Source organism: Castanea sativa, chromosome 2, assembly GCF_040712315.1.
Source record: "Castanea sativa cultivar Marrone di Chiusa Pesio chromosome 2, ASM4071231v1".
In the NCBI taxonomy this organism is placed as follows: Eukaryota; Viridiplantae; Streptophyta; class Magnoliopsida; order Fagales; family Fagaceae; genus Castanea; species Castanea sativa.
Window position 1 is genome coordinate 40,967,214 of NC_134014.1, and position 17,007 is coordinate 40,984,220.

Below are 17,007 nucleotides of genomic sequence, written 5' to 3' on the forward strand. Positions count from 1 at the left end.
TCGGTCTTTTAGTTAGAAGGATGCCAGGCATATAATAAAATAACAAATATGAAATTTTTAACCTTCTTGATTCACATTATTTCCTCCATAGCTTGAATATTCACCTAATAAAGATAACAATTTTTGTCAATCATGCTCTTTTTATTTAAACATCTTGGATTAGTAGAAATAATGCACTCACTGTCTATGGATTTAAGAATTGGGAAATAAAGTGGATAGAAAATTTTGTGTTTTTTTAATGAGAATGTAGCTAATTATCCTAGTTCTCTTCCCACAAATGTTGAGTTGCTGAGATATTATGTAAGGACTTTATGCCATTCATCTTATTTCATCTACTAAAGCACTTATCCAAAATTTCAAAGATGATACATTATTGATACTTTGACACTATGAAATTTATTTTGTAAGGCTAGCAATATAATATATATGAATGCTTATTATGTTGAGAGACGAGACCAAACTTGTCATCAACAAGATGACTTTATAATTGATCATATGTTGAGTTGCTTATACTTAACACAACTTTCAATTACAATAATTAAACTGTCAATTTGGTGAATGTTTTTTAGTCATGAATATTGTAAAAACTAGAATACAAAACAAAATAGAAGACGAGTATCTAATAGACTATTTGAGTCGTATATTAGAAAGGAAAATTATTGCAAATTTTTGTATAGAATCTGTCTAGATGAATTTTGGTACTTAAAAAGTGAGTTCGATAGATCACAAATGATTAAGTTGAAATCAATTAAGAAATTGTTATTTTCCATCCTTATTATTGACAAACAGTTTTATTAGCACTAATCAAATCATGATGTATTAGCAATTGCGAAAATATTCCACAAGATGTTATTTTTCATCATTGAATTTATTTTCTTTCAAACATCCAAACAAGAGAAATAAATATTTTATTCATTTCCATTCTTTCCTTTTTTTTTTTTTTTTTTTTTATACAAGTTACTTTGAGCATTATAATTATTTTGAATTATTTTATGGATATATCTCCCATACCCCATATATTGTTTTACATCTATTTCATAATAACTTTACCATTCCCATTTATTTATTTCTTCGTCTGCTACTATTTCATCATCTTCTTTTACATCTGTAAATGGTAGGCTGAGCCTCCTTCTTAACCATTCTATTTGTTATTCTGTGATTATTTGTTCAGATTAACTTTTGCTTCCCTGATATCCCGATTCTTTTTATTTTTGTGTTTAACCCTAAAGTTTGTTGCAGAATTATACCTGTGAGACTTTTTAACCGAACTCTGTGTGGTCTCTAAACCATAATTGTCCGAAAATCTTCCTGGTTTGGTTTGGTCAGCCCGTGTGTAGCCGGGGAAGGCGTTGAAGGGTGGTCCCCATTTTGGAAGAAAGTACGATAAGTAATCGAATTCACAGATTAGGTGTCTATCTCACTGTTGTATACTCCTGTTTCAGATCTAAAGGTTAGATCCAGAAGTTTGAGGATAAATGTGACTAGGTTGTAATTGTTGATTTAAGCTTGTAATCCTGAACAATGAATAGGTTGTTTAGAAGTTACTCTTCTACCAGCAGTAGATGTTCCCAACCAGCATCCATCCCAGAGATACCAGCAGATGTAGGAATAATTAATTCGGAGTCTTATGAGTTATCCGATGTAGATCTAGACATAGGAGACTGGAATATCCCTAAAGTAGCCACCAACCGGATCTATAAGTCTTCATGGTCTTGGAAGAGAGCCTTCAAGACAGATTATCATGTCAAGACTATAGAACAAGTTTATGGTATAAACAAGGAGTACGAAACGTGCTACTTGTTATCCCCTTCAGCCATTCAAGCACATAGGAACCAAGGTCATAACTTCCTACACATAGGTTTAGTCCAAGTCGGAGTTAAACCACTTATCAGAAGAGGTTTGAACAACTCAATCCTCATGGCCCTCAGAGATGCTCGTCACATCAGATTTAATGACAGCCTCCTAGGAACCATAGAAACCAACCTTAGCAATGGACCAGTCCATTTTGACTGTTTCCCAGATTTTGCTGTCCACATCCATGATAAGAATGTTATCAAAGCCCTCCCACTCAATATCAAGACTCATGGAACCCTCATGACACAGGGAACTAGCCAAATCGTCTTGATATACAGAGTATACTACAAGTGCATGAGAACGAACATGAATGTCGGAGCACTTGACAAAAGGGAAAGAGGTGAGACAACCCTCATCCAAACCACTGACCCTAGTGCCAGGATTCAGGTTCCAAGAACCTTAAAATGGACAGAGGTCACTTTCCCAACCAATTGGACTTTAGAGAATGAGAACCATACTCTACAGATTCAAAACCCAGCCTAGAATCCAGATCTAGAATTTGTCCAACAGCTAGCCGACGGCATGGTTAGGTTAAGTTTTGACAGATCTAGGCTTAGCACTCCTCTAGACTATGAGTGTAGACCACCCCTAGATATATCTCAGTTCAAAAGAGAAGCCTACAAAGCCAATTACACCAGAGAGCAAAAAGAAAAAGTATTTGAAGCATGGAAGGCATTCATGAGGGAAATATCCCGTAATGTCCCATTTTTCATATACTTTGAAAGGTACTTTGGCCAGCACAAGCAGTTTTGTGTTCTCACTAGAGCTTGGACCATAGAAGGACCTAATGCAACTAAGGAAGTTGTCAGGTCTAGCCATCCACCCCTACAAGCAATAACCTTTAACCACTGCAAAAGAGAGATAGTTGCCTCTCCCTTCAAAATCTCCATTGATGAGGACAAGATGTTTCGAGGGGTGAACCTCCATCCAATTATCTCTGTCCCATTTTAGTAGAGTACTCCAACATCTGATAGAAACAAAAGGGCTGTTGATTTGCTTTACAGCATTTTGGATGATCTGGGGTAGTTGGCTGATTTGGTCATGACTTGTTAGCTTGATAAGTCTGATGAAATCGGATTCAAACATTTGTAAGAGCCAAGCAGGATCTCTTTCATCATCGTCTGTTTCGTCTTCATAGTTGACCAAAAGTCCCGGAAAGGGATGTTTGTTTTCATATACTCTAGAGCTGCTTCCAAAGTATTCCTCCCATGTGGCTTGCATGAGGGCATTATCGATATCATCTGAATCATCTGGATTAGGGATAGTGCTTGTGACCAGTATTTTGAAATGTTTATACCAAAGATTCAGAGATATGTTCATAGCCTTGCTTTTCAGAATACGAAATTGTAAGTTTGGTGGCAAGTTGGCAGTGGCACTTCTTAGAGTAGCTCGAGTCTTAAGACTGAGCCTGGCATAATCAGTGCTCATGATAGTCATCCTATCCATTGAATGGATATCCTCTTTGCCAAAGAGTTGACTGGCTAAGACTTCATTCTTAGCCTCAAGGTTAGCTAGGTGAATTTCTAGTGCTCTGAGAGTTTTTTGGAAAAGGTTTTGGTTTTTTCGGGTGTAGGCAAATTGAAGGTTATCAAGGAGACATTTAATAGAGTAGAGTAAGTCTGTATATGCTCCATCATTGAATTGTAAAGTCTTGGATAAAACTTCCTGTAAAACAATAGCCATATCACCACTGGAATATGTCACCGTTGGTGGGACAAATTCCTGAAGGGATATTGATCCTCTATGGCTGGTAGAGGATGCGCCTTCATGCATTACAAAAGACTGTTCCGCTGGTAGTCTTTTGTCTTGAGGATAGCCCATTGTTGGTGCTTTCCCCTTGTTCTTCTTCTCTGCTGAAGAAGTCATTGTCCACTTACTAGTGGTATTAAATATTGCTCTCTCTCTCTCTCTATCCTGCCAAGAAAGGATTGGATCATTTGAGATTTTCAAATATTTGTTAAAAAACCTTTTGTTTTTAAAACTGATGGATGCAGAGATGCAATTGCTTTCATGATGAATGCATGATAACTGGGACTGATTGGGGTCAACTGAATCAAGGTGTTGGACTTGATTATGAGATGGAAGGGGTTGGATGGTGACAGTACTGAGAGTTTTTGATATAGAAGCTTTCTGGAGGGAACTAACCTCCCAAGGTTCGGGACTTCTCATGAACTCAAACTTGACAGACTGACCAAAGGGATGGGCTGTGATTCCTTCATTGTCTGTGATGAAAGGGTATAACAAACATAAGAAAGGGTTTCCTAGGATGACCCTATCCGTCATATTTTTAACGAGAACAAATTTTGTTTTGAAGGATATGCCGCCTTGGCAAACCTTGGCTTGAGGGAGATTGAAATCAATTTGCATTCTCCCGCCACTTGTGGATGTCAGTCGCTCCATAGACTTCTTGAAGTATTTGGAGGGAATGATTCCTTCTTCAAAAGGGGGTAAGTTACAGACTAAGGCCGATTGGGGCCATGTGCAAAAAATACAGATAAAGGCCGGTTGAGGCCATGTGATTACAATTGTGAAAACCGGTTGAGGTATTACAAAAGTAAAAATAAGCCATCTGATTACAATGCTAAGGGTTGTAAAGAGGAGGCAAAGCTGGGTGAGGTATTTTTGAGTTCTTCCTAAAATTTGAACCTCTGAGGTATTCTGGAACTCTTCCTAGAATTGGACCTGCTTCAGAATGGAGTCTTGGCTGCCTTATATAGATTGGAGGGAGCCTTGGATGCCATCTGAAGATTGCTAGAATCACGGAGGGTAAACTGCTTTTACTGAGGTGAAAACTCTTTCCACCAAAAGCAACAGTGATTCTGAATGATTATGTCTGTGAACAGTAACTTTTACTAAGGCCGATTTGGGCCATATGCGGAAAATACAAATAAAGGCCTGTTGAGGCCATGGGATTACAATTGTGAAAACCAGTTGAGGTATTACAAAAGTAAAGGGGAGCTATCTGTTTATAATGCTAAGGGTTGTAAAGAGGAGGCAAAACTGTGAGGTATTCTGGAACTCTTCCTAGAATTAGACCTCTGAGGTAATTGTTGCTACTACAATTGGACCTGCCTCAGAATGGAGTCTTGGTTGCCTTATATAGACTGGAGGGAGCCTTGAATGTCATCTGAAGATTGCTGGAATCACGGAAGGTGAATTGCTTTTACTGAGGTGAAAACTCTTTCCACCGAAAGCAACAGTGATTCTGAATGATTATGTTTGTGAACAGTAACTTTTACTGTTCATAAATAGTGACTTGTCCCCTTGCTTTTCCGGAGTACTGTTCATCTGTTGTTTTTTGGATGAATAGTAATCTGTCAAGGAATCTGCTGAGTGCTGCTACTGTTCATGATGCGGGTACTGTTCATATCAATGGTTGGTGCTGATTTTTGAACAGTAACCGGGTAGGAACCTTATCTTGAGTTGCTTGGTCAGGATGCTTTAATCACTATCCAAATTGTAACCACTATAAGGATCTTGAGAATCCTGAAGAGGATCAATTGGATTGTGATTAATTGAAGCTATTGAAGCAGTAGGAGAAACATGTTCTTCTGATTCTAGCTGCTATGAGTGGGCCATTAGCTGCTGGGCTAGTTCTTTTAACTCTTTGCTGGTTTTTCCACCAATTTGGATGGAGTCTAGGCTAGACTGAGATCTTGTCCTGTGGGCAATGAGTTGCTGGATTGGAGGAGGATAGTCCTTATAGACTTGGTTGATGATTTGTTCAATTCTCAGACTGTCCCACCATTTTACTGAGAATTCTCTATCCAAGAGATTGGTATTAATCTTATAATCCCACTTGCTAATCCAGTGGATTCTGAATCTTTGGGAAAAAAAAAGTAGAATTACTGGAAATTGGGAGCGATGGCTTGAGGTCTTATATCTTGAATCAAAGTATCTCAGGGCATCTTGTAAAGGTTCCGGAAAAATCTGAGGGATTGATCTAAACATTTCCCACCATTTTAGGAACCAGGATGGAAGTTGACCAAAGAAGTCTCTGCTAAACATTAAGAACCATGAGTGGCTGTAATTCTAGTTCTAAATGAAGAGAACTTTTTCAAAGGCATCAATATAGTCATAATAACTATAATAGAGTGCTGAGCGTGAGGGAGATCTGTAGTTCTTGAGGATCCTTAATTCAGAAGGATATTGTCCCCAATCTTGGCAACTAACGAAGCCTATGATGATGAACTTGTGATAGAGGACTACTCAGGGGTCCCTGCTGTTGAAGATGTTTTCTATTTGGACTGACTTTTCCTGGCTGAGGATACTCTTATAGAACTTGATATTTTTCTCTAGATGCTTTAGTAAGAAATGCCATCCTTGTGGCAGAACTTTCATGGCTAGGGCAAGAGGATCTGTTATATGAACTAGGTGGGGCTCAATATAAGAGATATGCTAGAGGAAAGATTTCTTAACATAAGAAGAATTTCCTGTCCTGGTTGGATAAGAAGGCTTTTGGGTTTGGATAATGCCAAAAGGTTCTTCTACAAGATAAGGGTTGATTGCTTTTGGAGCTGGAGAGGCTAAGGCGGAACTGTAACTGGGCTGATCATAAGGTGGCCTTTCATAATTTGGTTTTGGAATTGTTGAAACCAAATAACGATTGGCAATATTTGATGGGGAAGCAGGATTATTCTAACTAGGGTTTTTTGCTTGGGATAAAGGGACAATTTGGCTAGGGGTGATTGGTACTAGCTTGCCAGGGTTTTGTGCCTGGTTAGTACTAACAAGGTTTTGCTGTTTAGGCAACTTTGGGGGTTGGGGTTGTTGTATGGGTTTCTTCCTGGACATCTTGGTTATGATTCTACAAGAATTCACGGGTTAGGAAATCAGGGATGCTGTTCTGGCTTCCTTCAATGAATTCTAAATCAAAGTCAAAAACTGAAAGGATGGCTTGCCATCGTGCAAAAATCTGTTTTGATGCAATGTTTTGAACATCTTTTTCTAAAACATGTTTTGCAGATTTACAATCAATCCTGATCAAAAACTTTTGATTTAAAAGATCACTTTGAAATTTTGAAATGCATAGTACTATAGATAGTATTTCTTTCTTAGTAGTACTATAATTAATCTGAGTGGGAGTCCATATTCCCGAATGGAAACAAACTATCTGTTCAGGAGAATTGGGACTAACACGCTAGAGGAGTATGCCACCATAACCTATGTTAGAGGCATCTGTCTGGACAATTTTGAAGGAATTGACTGAGGGAATTCCTAAGCAAGGAAGAGTCTTAACATATTGTTTGATATGCTAGACAACTATAGTATGGGCTGGAGTCCAGGGGGATGGATTGGTTCGAAGTCTATCAAAAAGAAGTTTGCATTGCTGTCTGAGATTCTGATAGAAATCGGAGAAATAGTTGAGAGATCCTAGAAATCTCTGAAGCTGGGTTTTATCTAGGATTTCATCTGGAAACTTATCTGCAAATTGGATAGCTCTATCTATGGGTTTGATGACACCATGGTGAATATCAAAACCTAAGAAACGAACTTTGGTCTGGAAAAGTTTGATCTTGGGGGCTGAAACAACAAGACCATTAAGCTTGATAGTATGGAGGAATGCTCTTAGGTGTTTCTGATGTTGTTCCAAAGATTCTGAGAAGATGAGTATATCATCGATGTATACAATGGCGTGACTGGAGAATGGATTAAAAATCTCATTCATGATATTTTGGAATTCAAAAGGTGCGTTTTTAAGACCAAAGGGCATTACATTCCATTCGTAATGTCCAAAGGGTGTGGTGAAGGTTGTCTTATACCTATCAGACGCTTTGATTTGTATTTGCCAAAATCCACTCTTCATATCAAACTTGCTGAAAACTACTGCTTTACTAAGCCTATTGACCAAGTCTTTTTTGTTTGGAATTGGGTACCTTACCCATTCTAAGACTTTGTTAAGGGGCTTGTAGTTGATGACTAATCTGGGAACACCTCTTTCTATCTCAGCATTTTTCTGGACATAAAAAGCTGGACAGGACCATGGTGATCTAGATTTTTTGATGATTCCTTTCTTAAGGAGGTCCTCTATCTCTGCTCTGCAAGTATCCATGAGTTCTTGGTTCATTTAAATATGTCAAGCTTTGGTAGGGATATCCTTTTCATTGAAATCTTTGACATATGGGAGACCTACCTCGTGTATCATTTTATGCCAAAAAGCTGTGGGTAGATAAGAGTAGACTTCCTGCTTAAGTTTTTCCCCAAACTTTCTGATCTTTTCTTGGAGGGTTTTGCAAGTTAGTTGGTCCTCAACTTTCTTGTATCTCATTTCCTCCTAAAGGTACTTAAAATGTATGGTCTTGACACTAATCAGGTTTTAAGGTTTTGGAGACAGAGTCTGCTTGGATGGTGCTAATGTTTCTAGGCACTGGTCCACTAAGAAACTTAAACTTGATGGTTTGGCCAAAGGGATGGGTAGTAAGTCCTTTACTATCCACTGTGAAAGCGTACAGGATGCATAGGAAAGGATTTCCTAAGATAACCTTGTTTGTCATATTTTTGACAAGAACATATGTGGTTTGAAACACATGTTATCCTGGCAAACATGGGCTTTTGGAAGTTTGAATTCAATCTGCATTTTTTTGCCGCTTGTGGACGTTAATCGCTCCTTAGACTTTTTGAAGTATTTGGAGGGAATGATTCCTTCTTGAATGCAGTTGAGATCAGCACCTGAATCGATTAAGGCTATGACCTCAAATTCAAAATCTTTGCTAATGACAATCCTGACTTTGGAATGCCATTTATGGAAGTTAATCCTACTGATAGCATCTAAGAACAATTCTTTGGGGGGTTCATGGTCAAGGTCCATTGTAGGGTTAACTGTTTCATCATCAGAAGGATTCTGAAATAAGGGTCCTTCTTTATTACTTTGATGAGAAGTGATTTCCAACTGTTGGGCTTTCTGGAGAGCATTTAGCTCTTGCTTTAAGGTTCTAATCTTACATTTGGTTTCCTTGGCTTCTCTCCGGAGGTCGTCGACCGTGACTTCCTTTGGAGTGTAGGCTATTTTTAACTTAGGTTGCTGGATCCCTAGTTTAGGTTTACTGGTTTCCTGTACTAAAGGCTGATGAGTTTGGCTAGGCTCTTGAGACTGGACCACTGGGTCATCTATTTTTATGTAAAAGGATTTGATCCCACAATTTTTTTGAGATGGTCACGCTTGCCACAATTGAAGCATCTTCCCAGTTTCTGTGGAAAACCATTTTTAAGTTTCTTAGCCTTTCGATAGGCCTTTGAAACTATCCTTAGTCGAGGGGTTTTGCTATTACGGTTTTCAAGTCTTTTCATTTTCAGACGTTTCCATTTGGCTTCTAGGGGTTCTTTCTCTTCTTCTGTGTCAGAGGAGGAACTGCTAGAGGTTGTACGGATATCTAAAACCTTAAGCTGGGGATTAGAAACTGGTGAAGGGGTGACTGGTTCCTTCTTAACTAGCTCTTCAAGCTTCTGGGCAACTATTTCTAAGGCTGTTTTGTCCTTAGGGTAACTGAGGCTGGTGTGCCTATTTGTGGATAGCTTGACTGGAAGCTTCTCAAGGGGTGGATGGCTAGACCTGACAACTTCCTTAGTTGCTTTAGGTCCTTCTATGGTCCAAGGTCTGGTGAAAACACAAAACTGCTTGTGCTGGCCAAAGTATCTTTCAAAGTATATGAAAAATGGGACATTACGGGATATTTCCCTCATGAATGTCGTCCATGCTTCAAATACTTTTTCTTTTTGCTCTCTGGTGTAATTGGCTTTGTAGGCTTCTCTTTTGATTCTGTTTTCCTCAAAACCAAATTCCTTTCCTAATTCTTCTAAGTCAGGAACGAAGTCTTTGTTTAAAACCAGAAGCTGGCTATCTATGGACTCTTGCTGAAATGGTGGTTGTTCCATATCAGTTCCAGATGGAGATGGGGGGGATTGCTCTCGATCGTCTTCCTCATTGACAATCGAATCCTGTTTGGCTGTGTAGCAAGGTGTGGTAAGCTGGGAATTGGTTCTAACTCCCTTGAGCTGTACACCTAGATCTCTTCTAGACCTTGGGAATGGTGATCCTAGGGGTCTAGTTGAGCTACACTAGGATGCAGATCTATCTCTAAGGTAGATAGGTGACTACCTATGGGGCTGGTGTAGATCTGTTGGGGATCTAAACCGAGATATATCCAGGGGTGGTCTACACTCATAGTCTAGAGGAGTGCTAAGCCTAGATCTGTCAAAACTCAGCCTAACCATGTCGTCAGCTAGTTGTTGGACAAATTCTAGATCTGGATTCTGGGCTGAATTTTGGATCTATAGAGTATGGTTCTCATTCTCTAAAGTCCAATTGGCTAGGAATGTGACCTCTGTCCATTTTAGAGTTCTTGGAACCTGAATCTTGGCACTAGGGTCAGTGGTTTGGATGAGGGTTATCTCACCTCTTTCTCTTTTGTCAAGTGCTCCGACATTCATGTTCGTTCTCATGCACTTGTAGTATACTCTGTATATCAAGGCGATCTGACTAGTTCCTTGTGTCATGAGGGTTCTATGGGTCTTGATATTGAGTGTAAAGGCTTTGATGACATTGCTATCATGGATGTGGACAGCAAAATTTGGGAAACAGTCGAAATGGACTGGTCCGTTGCTAAGACTGGTTTATATGGTTCCTAGGAGGCTGTCATTAAATCTGATGTGACAAGCATCTCTGAGGGCCATGAGGATTGAGCTGTTCAAACCTCTTCTGACTAGTGGTTTAACTCCGACCTGGACTAAACCTATGTGTAGGAAGTTATGACCTTGGTTCCTATGTGCTTGAATGGGTGAAGGGGATAACAAGTAGCACGTTTCGTACTCCTTGTTTATACCATAAACTTGTTCTATAGTCTTGACATGGTAATATGTCTTGAAGGCTCTCTTCCAAGACCATGAGGACTTATAGATCTGGTTGGTGGCTACTTTAGGGATATTCCAATCTCCTATGTCTAGATCTACATCGAATAACTCATAAGACTCCGAATTAATTATTCCTACATCTGCTGGTATCTCTGGGATGGATGATGGTTGGAAACATCTACTGCTGGTAGAAGAGTAACTTCTAAACAACCTATTCATTGTTCTGGATTACAAGCTTAAATCAACAATTACAACCTAGTCACCTTTATCCTCAAACTTCTGGATCTAACCTTTAAATCTAAAACAGGAGTATACAACAGTGAGATAGACACCTAATCTGTGAACTCGGTTACCTACCATACTTTCTTCTAAAATGGGGACCACCCTTCAACGCCTTCCCCGACTACACACGGGCTGACCAAACCAAACCAGGAAGATTTTCAGACAATTATGGTTTAGAGACCACATAGAGTTCGGTTAACAAGTCTCACAAGTATAATTCTACAACAAACTTTAGGGTTAAACACAAAAATAAGAAGAATCGGGATATGTTCCAGACTAAGGCCAGTTGGGGCCATATGCGGAAAATACAGATAAAGGCCGGTTGAGGCCATGGGATTACAATTGTGAAAACCGGTTGAGGTATTACAAAAGTAATGGGGAGCGATCTGATTACAATGCTAAGGGTTGTAAAGAGGAGGCAAAGCTGGGTGAGGTATTTTGGAGTTCTTCCTAAATTTTGAACCTCTGAGGTATTCTGGAACTCTTCCTAGAATTGGACCTGCTTCAGAATGGAGTCTTGGCTGCCTTATATAGACTGGAGGGAGCCTTGGATGCCATCTGAAGATTGCTAGAATCACGGAGGGTAAATTGCTTTTACTGAGGTGAAAACTCTTTCCACCGAAAGCAACAGTGATTCTGAATGATTATGTCTGTGAATAGTAACTTTTACTGTTCATGAATAGTGCCTTGTCCCCTTGCTGTTCTGGAGTACTGTTCATCTGTCGCTTTTGGATGAATAGTATTCTGTCGGGAATCTGCTAGGTGCTGGAACTGTTCATGATGCGGGTACTGTTCATATCAGTGGTTGGTGCTGATTTTGAATAGTAACCGGATTGGAACCTTATCCTGAGTTGCTGGTCAGGATAATTTAGTCAGTATCAGGAGCATCTGATGGATATCTTTTGTAAGGATCTCATGGGGAATCGTCGTCACAATTATGCTCGTGATACCTGGTATAGTGATTGCAGAGTCCACAATATAAGAGAGGTTCATGTACAGGCTTTCTTCCCGTAAGAAACTCCCTAGGATTATCAGGACCAAGCTTTTTAAGATGCCGAATAGCAGAGTCATATGGTCTTCTTCCAAAAACATAGATTCTGTCTGTAGAACCTATAAAATGGTAATCTTTCCATAGATCCTAGCTGACATCAAGGATTTGGTTGTTGAAGTAGTTCCTCTAGCGTTCTGCTAGAGCATTAGGGTATTTGTATGAAATATATGTGTCTCCTTCATACCATGGGCCCTGATAAGTAAAACCATTGATGAGAACAAGATGTTTCGATGGGTGAACCTCCATCCAATTATCTCTGTCCCATTTTGGTAGAGTACTCCAACATCTGATAGAAAAAAAAAGGGTTGTTGATTTGCTTAACAGCATTTTGGATGATCTGGGGTAGTTGGCTGATTTGGTCATGACTTATTAGCTTGATAAGTCTGATGAAACCGGATTCAAACATTTGTGAGAGCCAAGCAGGATCTCTTTCATCATCATCTGTTCCGTCTTTATAGTTGACCAAAAGTCCCGGAAAGGGATGTTTGTTTTCATATACTCTAGAGCTGCTTCCAAAGTATTCCTCCCATGTGGCTTGCATGAGGGCATTATCGATATCATCTGAATCATCTGGATTAGGGATAGTGGTTGTGACCAGTATTTTGAAATGTTTATACCAAAAATTCAGAGATTTGTTCATAGCCTTGCTTTTCAGAATACGAAATTGTAAGTCTGGTGGCAAGTTGGCAGTGGCACTTCTTAGAGTGGCTCGAGTCTTAAGACTGAGCCTAGCATAATCAGTGCTCATGATAGTCATCCTATCCATTGAATGGATATCCTCTTTGCCAAAGAGTTGACTGGTTAAGACTTCAGTCTTAGCCTCAAGGTTAACTAGGTGAATTTCTAGTGCTCTAAGGGTTTTTTGGAAAAAGTCTTGGTTTTTTCGGGTGTAGGCAAATTGAAGGTTATCAAGGAGACATTTAATGGAGTAGGGTAAGTCTGTATATGCTCCATCATTGAATTGTAAAGTCCTGGATAAAACTTCCTATAAAATAATAGCCATATCACCACTGGAATATGTCACTGTTGGTGGGACAAATTCCTGAAGGGATATTGATCCTCTATGGCTGGTAGAGGATGCGCCTTCATGCATTACAAAAGACTGTCCCGCTAGTAGTCTTTTGTCTTGAGGATAACCCCTTGCTGGTGCTTTCCCCTTGTTCGTCTTCTCTGCTGAAGAAGTCATTGTCCACTTACTAGTGGTATTAAATATTGCTCTCTCTCTAACCTGCCAAGAAAGGTTTGGATCATTTGAGATTTTCAAATATTTGTTAAAAAACCTTTTGTTTTTAAAACTGATGGATGCAGAGATGCAATTGCTTTAATGATGAATGCATGATAACTGGGACCGATTGGGGTCAACTGAATCAAGGTGCTGGACTTGATTATGAGATGGAAGGGGTTGGATAGTGATAGTATTGAGAGTTTTTGATATAAAAGCTTTCTCGAGGGAGCTAACCTCCCAAGGTTCGAGGCTTCTCATGAGCTCAAACTTGACAGACTGACCAAAGGGATGGGCTGTGATTCCTTCATTGTCTGTGATGAAAGGGTATAACAAACATAAGAAAGGGTTTCCTAGGATGACCCTATCTGTCATATTTTTAACGAGGACAAATTTTGTTTTGAAGGATATGCCACCTTGGCAAACCTTGGCTTGAGGGAGATTGAAATCAATTTGCATTCTCCCACCACTTGCGGATGTCAGTCACTCCGTAGACTTCTTGAAATATTTGGAGGGAATGATTCCTTCTTGAATGCAGTTAAGATCAGCACCTGAATCAATTAAGGCTATTACTTCGAATTCAAAATCTTTGCTAATGACAATCCTGACTTTGAAATGCCATTTATGGAAGTTAATCCTACTGATGGTATTTAAGAACAATTCTTTGGAAGGTTCATTGATAAGATCAGCTGTGGGGTTAACTGTTTCTTCATCATCAGAAGGATTTTGGAATGAGGGTCCTTCCTCATTGCTTTGATGAGAAGTGTTTTCCAAAAGTTAGACTCTTCGATTAAGAAGATCATAATCAACCTTGAGAATGGTTAGTTCTTGCTTTAGGGTTCTAACTTCTGACTTGGTCTCCTTATTTTCTCTTTGAAGGTCGTTGATCGTAACTTCCTTCTTGGAGTGGGTAAACCTATTGTAGATTTGCTCTAAACCTATTGTAGATTTGCTCTAAATCTACCTTGGGTTGCTAGATCCTTAGTTCAAGTTTACTAGTTTCTTTTACTAAGGTCTGATGAAACAGGGTAAGCTTCTGAGCTTTGATGACAGGATCTTCTATTGCCTCTATGAGGTCTAGAAGGAGTTCTTCTTGCTTGTTAAGAACATTGATGGTTTTGTTCCTACAACAACCATCTTTGCATGGTGTGGGTTCATCTGGGCCACTAGAGGTACTGGTTCTAGAGGATTCAGAGGATGACCTATATATCTTTCTGAGTTCACCCTCACTAGCACTGCTAAATGACTCACTATCTGAGTGGTCAAGTTCTAGTAACTTGAAGATCTCATTTTTACTAGGTTGGTCACTAATGAGGGTATTGATAAGGGATTTTGCCTTAGCTCTACACTCGCTCTTAAAATGACCTTTCTTTTCACAATTGTAGCATTTGTCTGATGCCTGTGGAATAGATTCGTTGAATTTTTCTTTCTTATAGAAATCATCAGTCTTGTACCGTTGTTTTCTATAATTATTGGTTGTTGTTTTCTTCCTATGTGATATATATATATAATAATGAGAAGAGCTGAGAATAATTTGGTTTCTGGTTACAAACTCGGAAAAACCTTAAAAAAATTTCAGAAAAACAAAAACTCAGAACACCAATGACCGTCGTAGACGGTAGAGAAAGAGTTCAAATCTTCTGTCCTACTTTTACTGCTCCACCTTATACTCCACTAATAAAAGCTCAAATGCAATTACCAAAGTGAAGGGCATTACCAAACAGAAACAGCCTTGTTATTTCCACTGAACTGAAATTTTGTCTGTCTCAATATTCTAAACCAATGAACCGTGAACAAAAACGACGCAGATTCAATGAAGCCCTTGTCAACATGCTTTATCCGCAACCTCCTCCTTCTCCGCCAGTAATATATATCTCTCTCTCTCTCCCTCTCTCTCTCTGTTTCTTCTACTGTAATGTGGATTGTAATTGTGTGACATTACAGACAGAAGAGGAGGAGGAAAAGCCAGTGAAGCTATTAGAAGAAGAGTTTGCTGTGGATCTTTCTTCAGGTTTCAATATCTATATAATTATAATTATTATTATTAGTATTCTCTTTTCAATTTCTTTTTAGAATAAGAAAAATTGATTCTTGATTGATGATTTGACGATTGGATAAAATTCAGATGATTTGGAAAAGAGTAGTTGCTCTGCAAGTGATGATAATGATGATAGCGAGTCTGGGACGCAGAAGCTGACGAGGGCACAGAGGAAGAGGCTTCGCAAGAAGAAACTCAAGGAGGACGCTTCTCGCCGCGGAAAAATGATTGGGCCGTTGTTACCTTCAATGAAGGAAGTTGGTGATGATGATTGTACAGGTGGTGTTCGACAAAATTCCGCTGAGAATGTTGATGCTACGAGTGATAAGTCAGGTGAAATTCTCAAACGCTAACCAAAAATTATGTTTATTTGGTAATCAATTTTCTGATATTGCTGAGGAGAGCAGCACATTGTAATTTGTATTGTATATATAGAATGTTGCCAGTAATGGTAAGGTTGATTTTTGCATTTGTTTAGCAGAGCAGCCAGCTTGTGCTAACCAGAAGAAACGAAAGCACAGAAGGATGGCTAAAAGGCTTGCAAAGGAAAGGTGCAAAATAGCTGATGTGGAGCATTGCGATCCAAAATAATCACCCTTTTGCCAAGGATTGAGGACTTTACCAGAAAACATGTGCGTGATGTTGAATTTTCTCCTTTTAAGTGTTGGAGCTGAAGATGCCTAGCGAGTGTCTCAATGCAGATTCTTATTGTATATGATTTGATAAGTGGATTCATTACACATGTTGGAATCGCCGATGATGGAGAAATACGTTAGATGAGATCCATTGGAAATAGCATCAGCGTGAATCTAGTACCAATCCGGGTTGAAAAGGAAATACTACTGTGAGACTCTGTCAATGGCCCTTGTGGGTCGCTGCATCATTTGATGTAAAGTGGAGAGAGATTATACAGTAAAATTAGGATTTAGAGTTATCATATTTGGAGAGACTAGAACGAAGGAAATCATGATGGGAAAGTCAAAGATGAATTGCAGATTATAAAATCTATTAAAGGTGATGTAAGGGGCAGAATAGTTAATGGAGTCAAGATGAAGAACTCAATCTTGAAGAATAACTTATGGTGCATTTGGGGACTGCAGTGCCCTGTTTTCAAAATTTGAGTCCTCACTCACACTGTTGGCCTCTTAAACGCTGTTTCTGCATACCATGTCTTCAATCATGACTTGATCTGCTCACATTGAGCATTCAGTTTTAAGGGCATCTTTCTTGTGGAAATAGGCAGATGTTAAATTTTGTTAAAAGTAATACTGCACAATTTAGAAGTAATTGGGCTCATCTTATAAATAGGAAAACTTAAGCTACTGCTCAGTCTGTGATTTCCTTTTGGAATGAACATGTGTACCCAAATTATAAGGGACACACTGGTTTTTACCATGGAGATTTTTTTTTTTGAAAGGATGATTACACTTAACCCACCTTCGGTTTGGGGCAGTTGCACCTTGCCTACCCATGGTTTATTAAGTATCACTTTATCTAGCTGAGATGAGCTCTGTTATGCTGCCATAACTCACCTTTGTGCCTGCAGTTAAAAAAAATGATAATAACATAAAACAAGCTAGTTCTTTCAAAATAGCCCTTTTCTTCCCCACTTTTCTCACTTTCTATTCTCTCCAAATACACACCAGAAAATGAAATCTTCTAAACCCATTGAATAGTACAAGGATGGGAACACTAAGGAGACGCTGGCTCTGG

At 39.1% G+C, this 17,007-nt stretch overlaps 1 protein-coding gene across 3 annotated transcripts; it reads left to right on the top strand.

The window, feature by feature from the left end:
* The first annotated feature begins 14,639 nt into the window (after nt 1-14,639).
* Nucleotides 14,640-16,616, top strand: LOC142624144 (uncharacterized). 3 transcript variants are annotated; one of them, XM_075797659.1, is made up of 4 exons: nt 14,640-15,119; nt 15,201-15,267; nt 15,382-15,627; nt 15,773-16,616. In XM_075797659.1, the coding sequence occupies exons 1-4, from the start codon at nt 15,039-15,041 to the stop codon at nt 15,883-15,885; spliced, it is 507 nt and encodes a 168-aa protein (XP_075653774.1). In that variant the 5' UTR covers nt 14,640-15,038; the 3' UTR covers nt 15,886-16,616. The 3 variants fall into 3 exon arrangements, with proteins under 3 accessions (XP_075653774.1, XP_075653775.1, XP_075653777.1); XM_075797660.1 differs by having other exon boundaries at nt 15,776-16,616; XM_075797662.1 differs by having other exon boundaries at nt 15,781-15,882.
* Nucleotides 16,617-17,007: the final 391 nt, after the last annotated feature.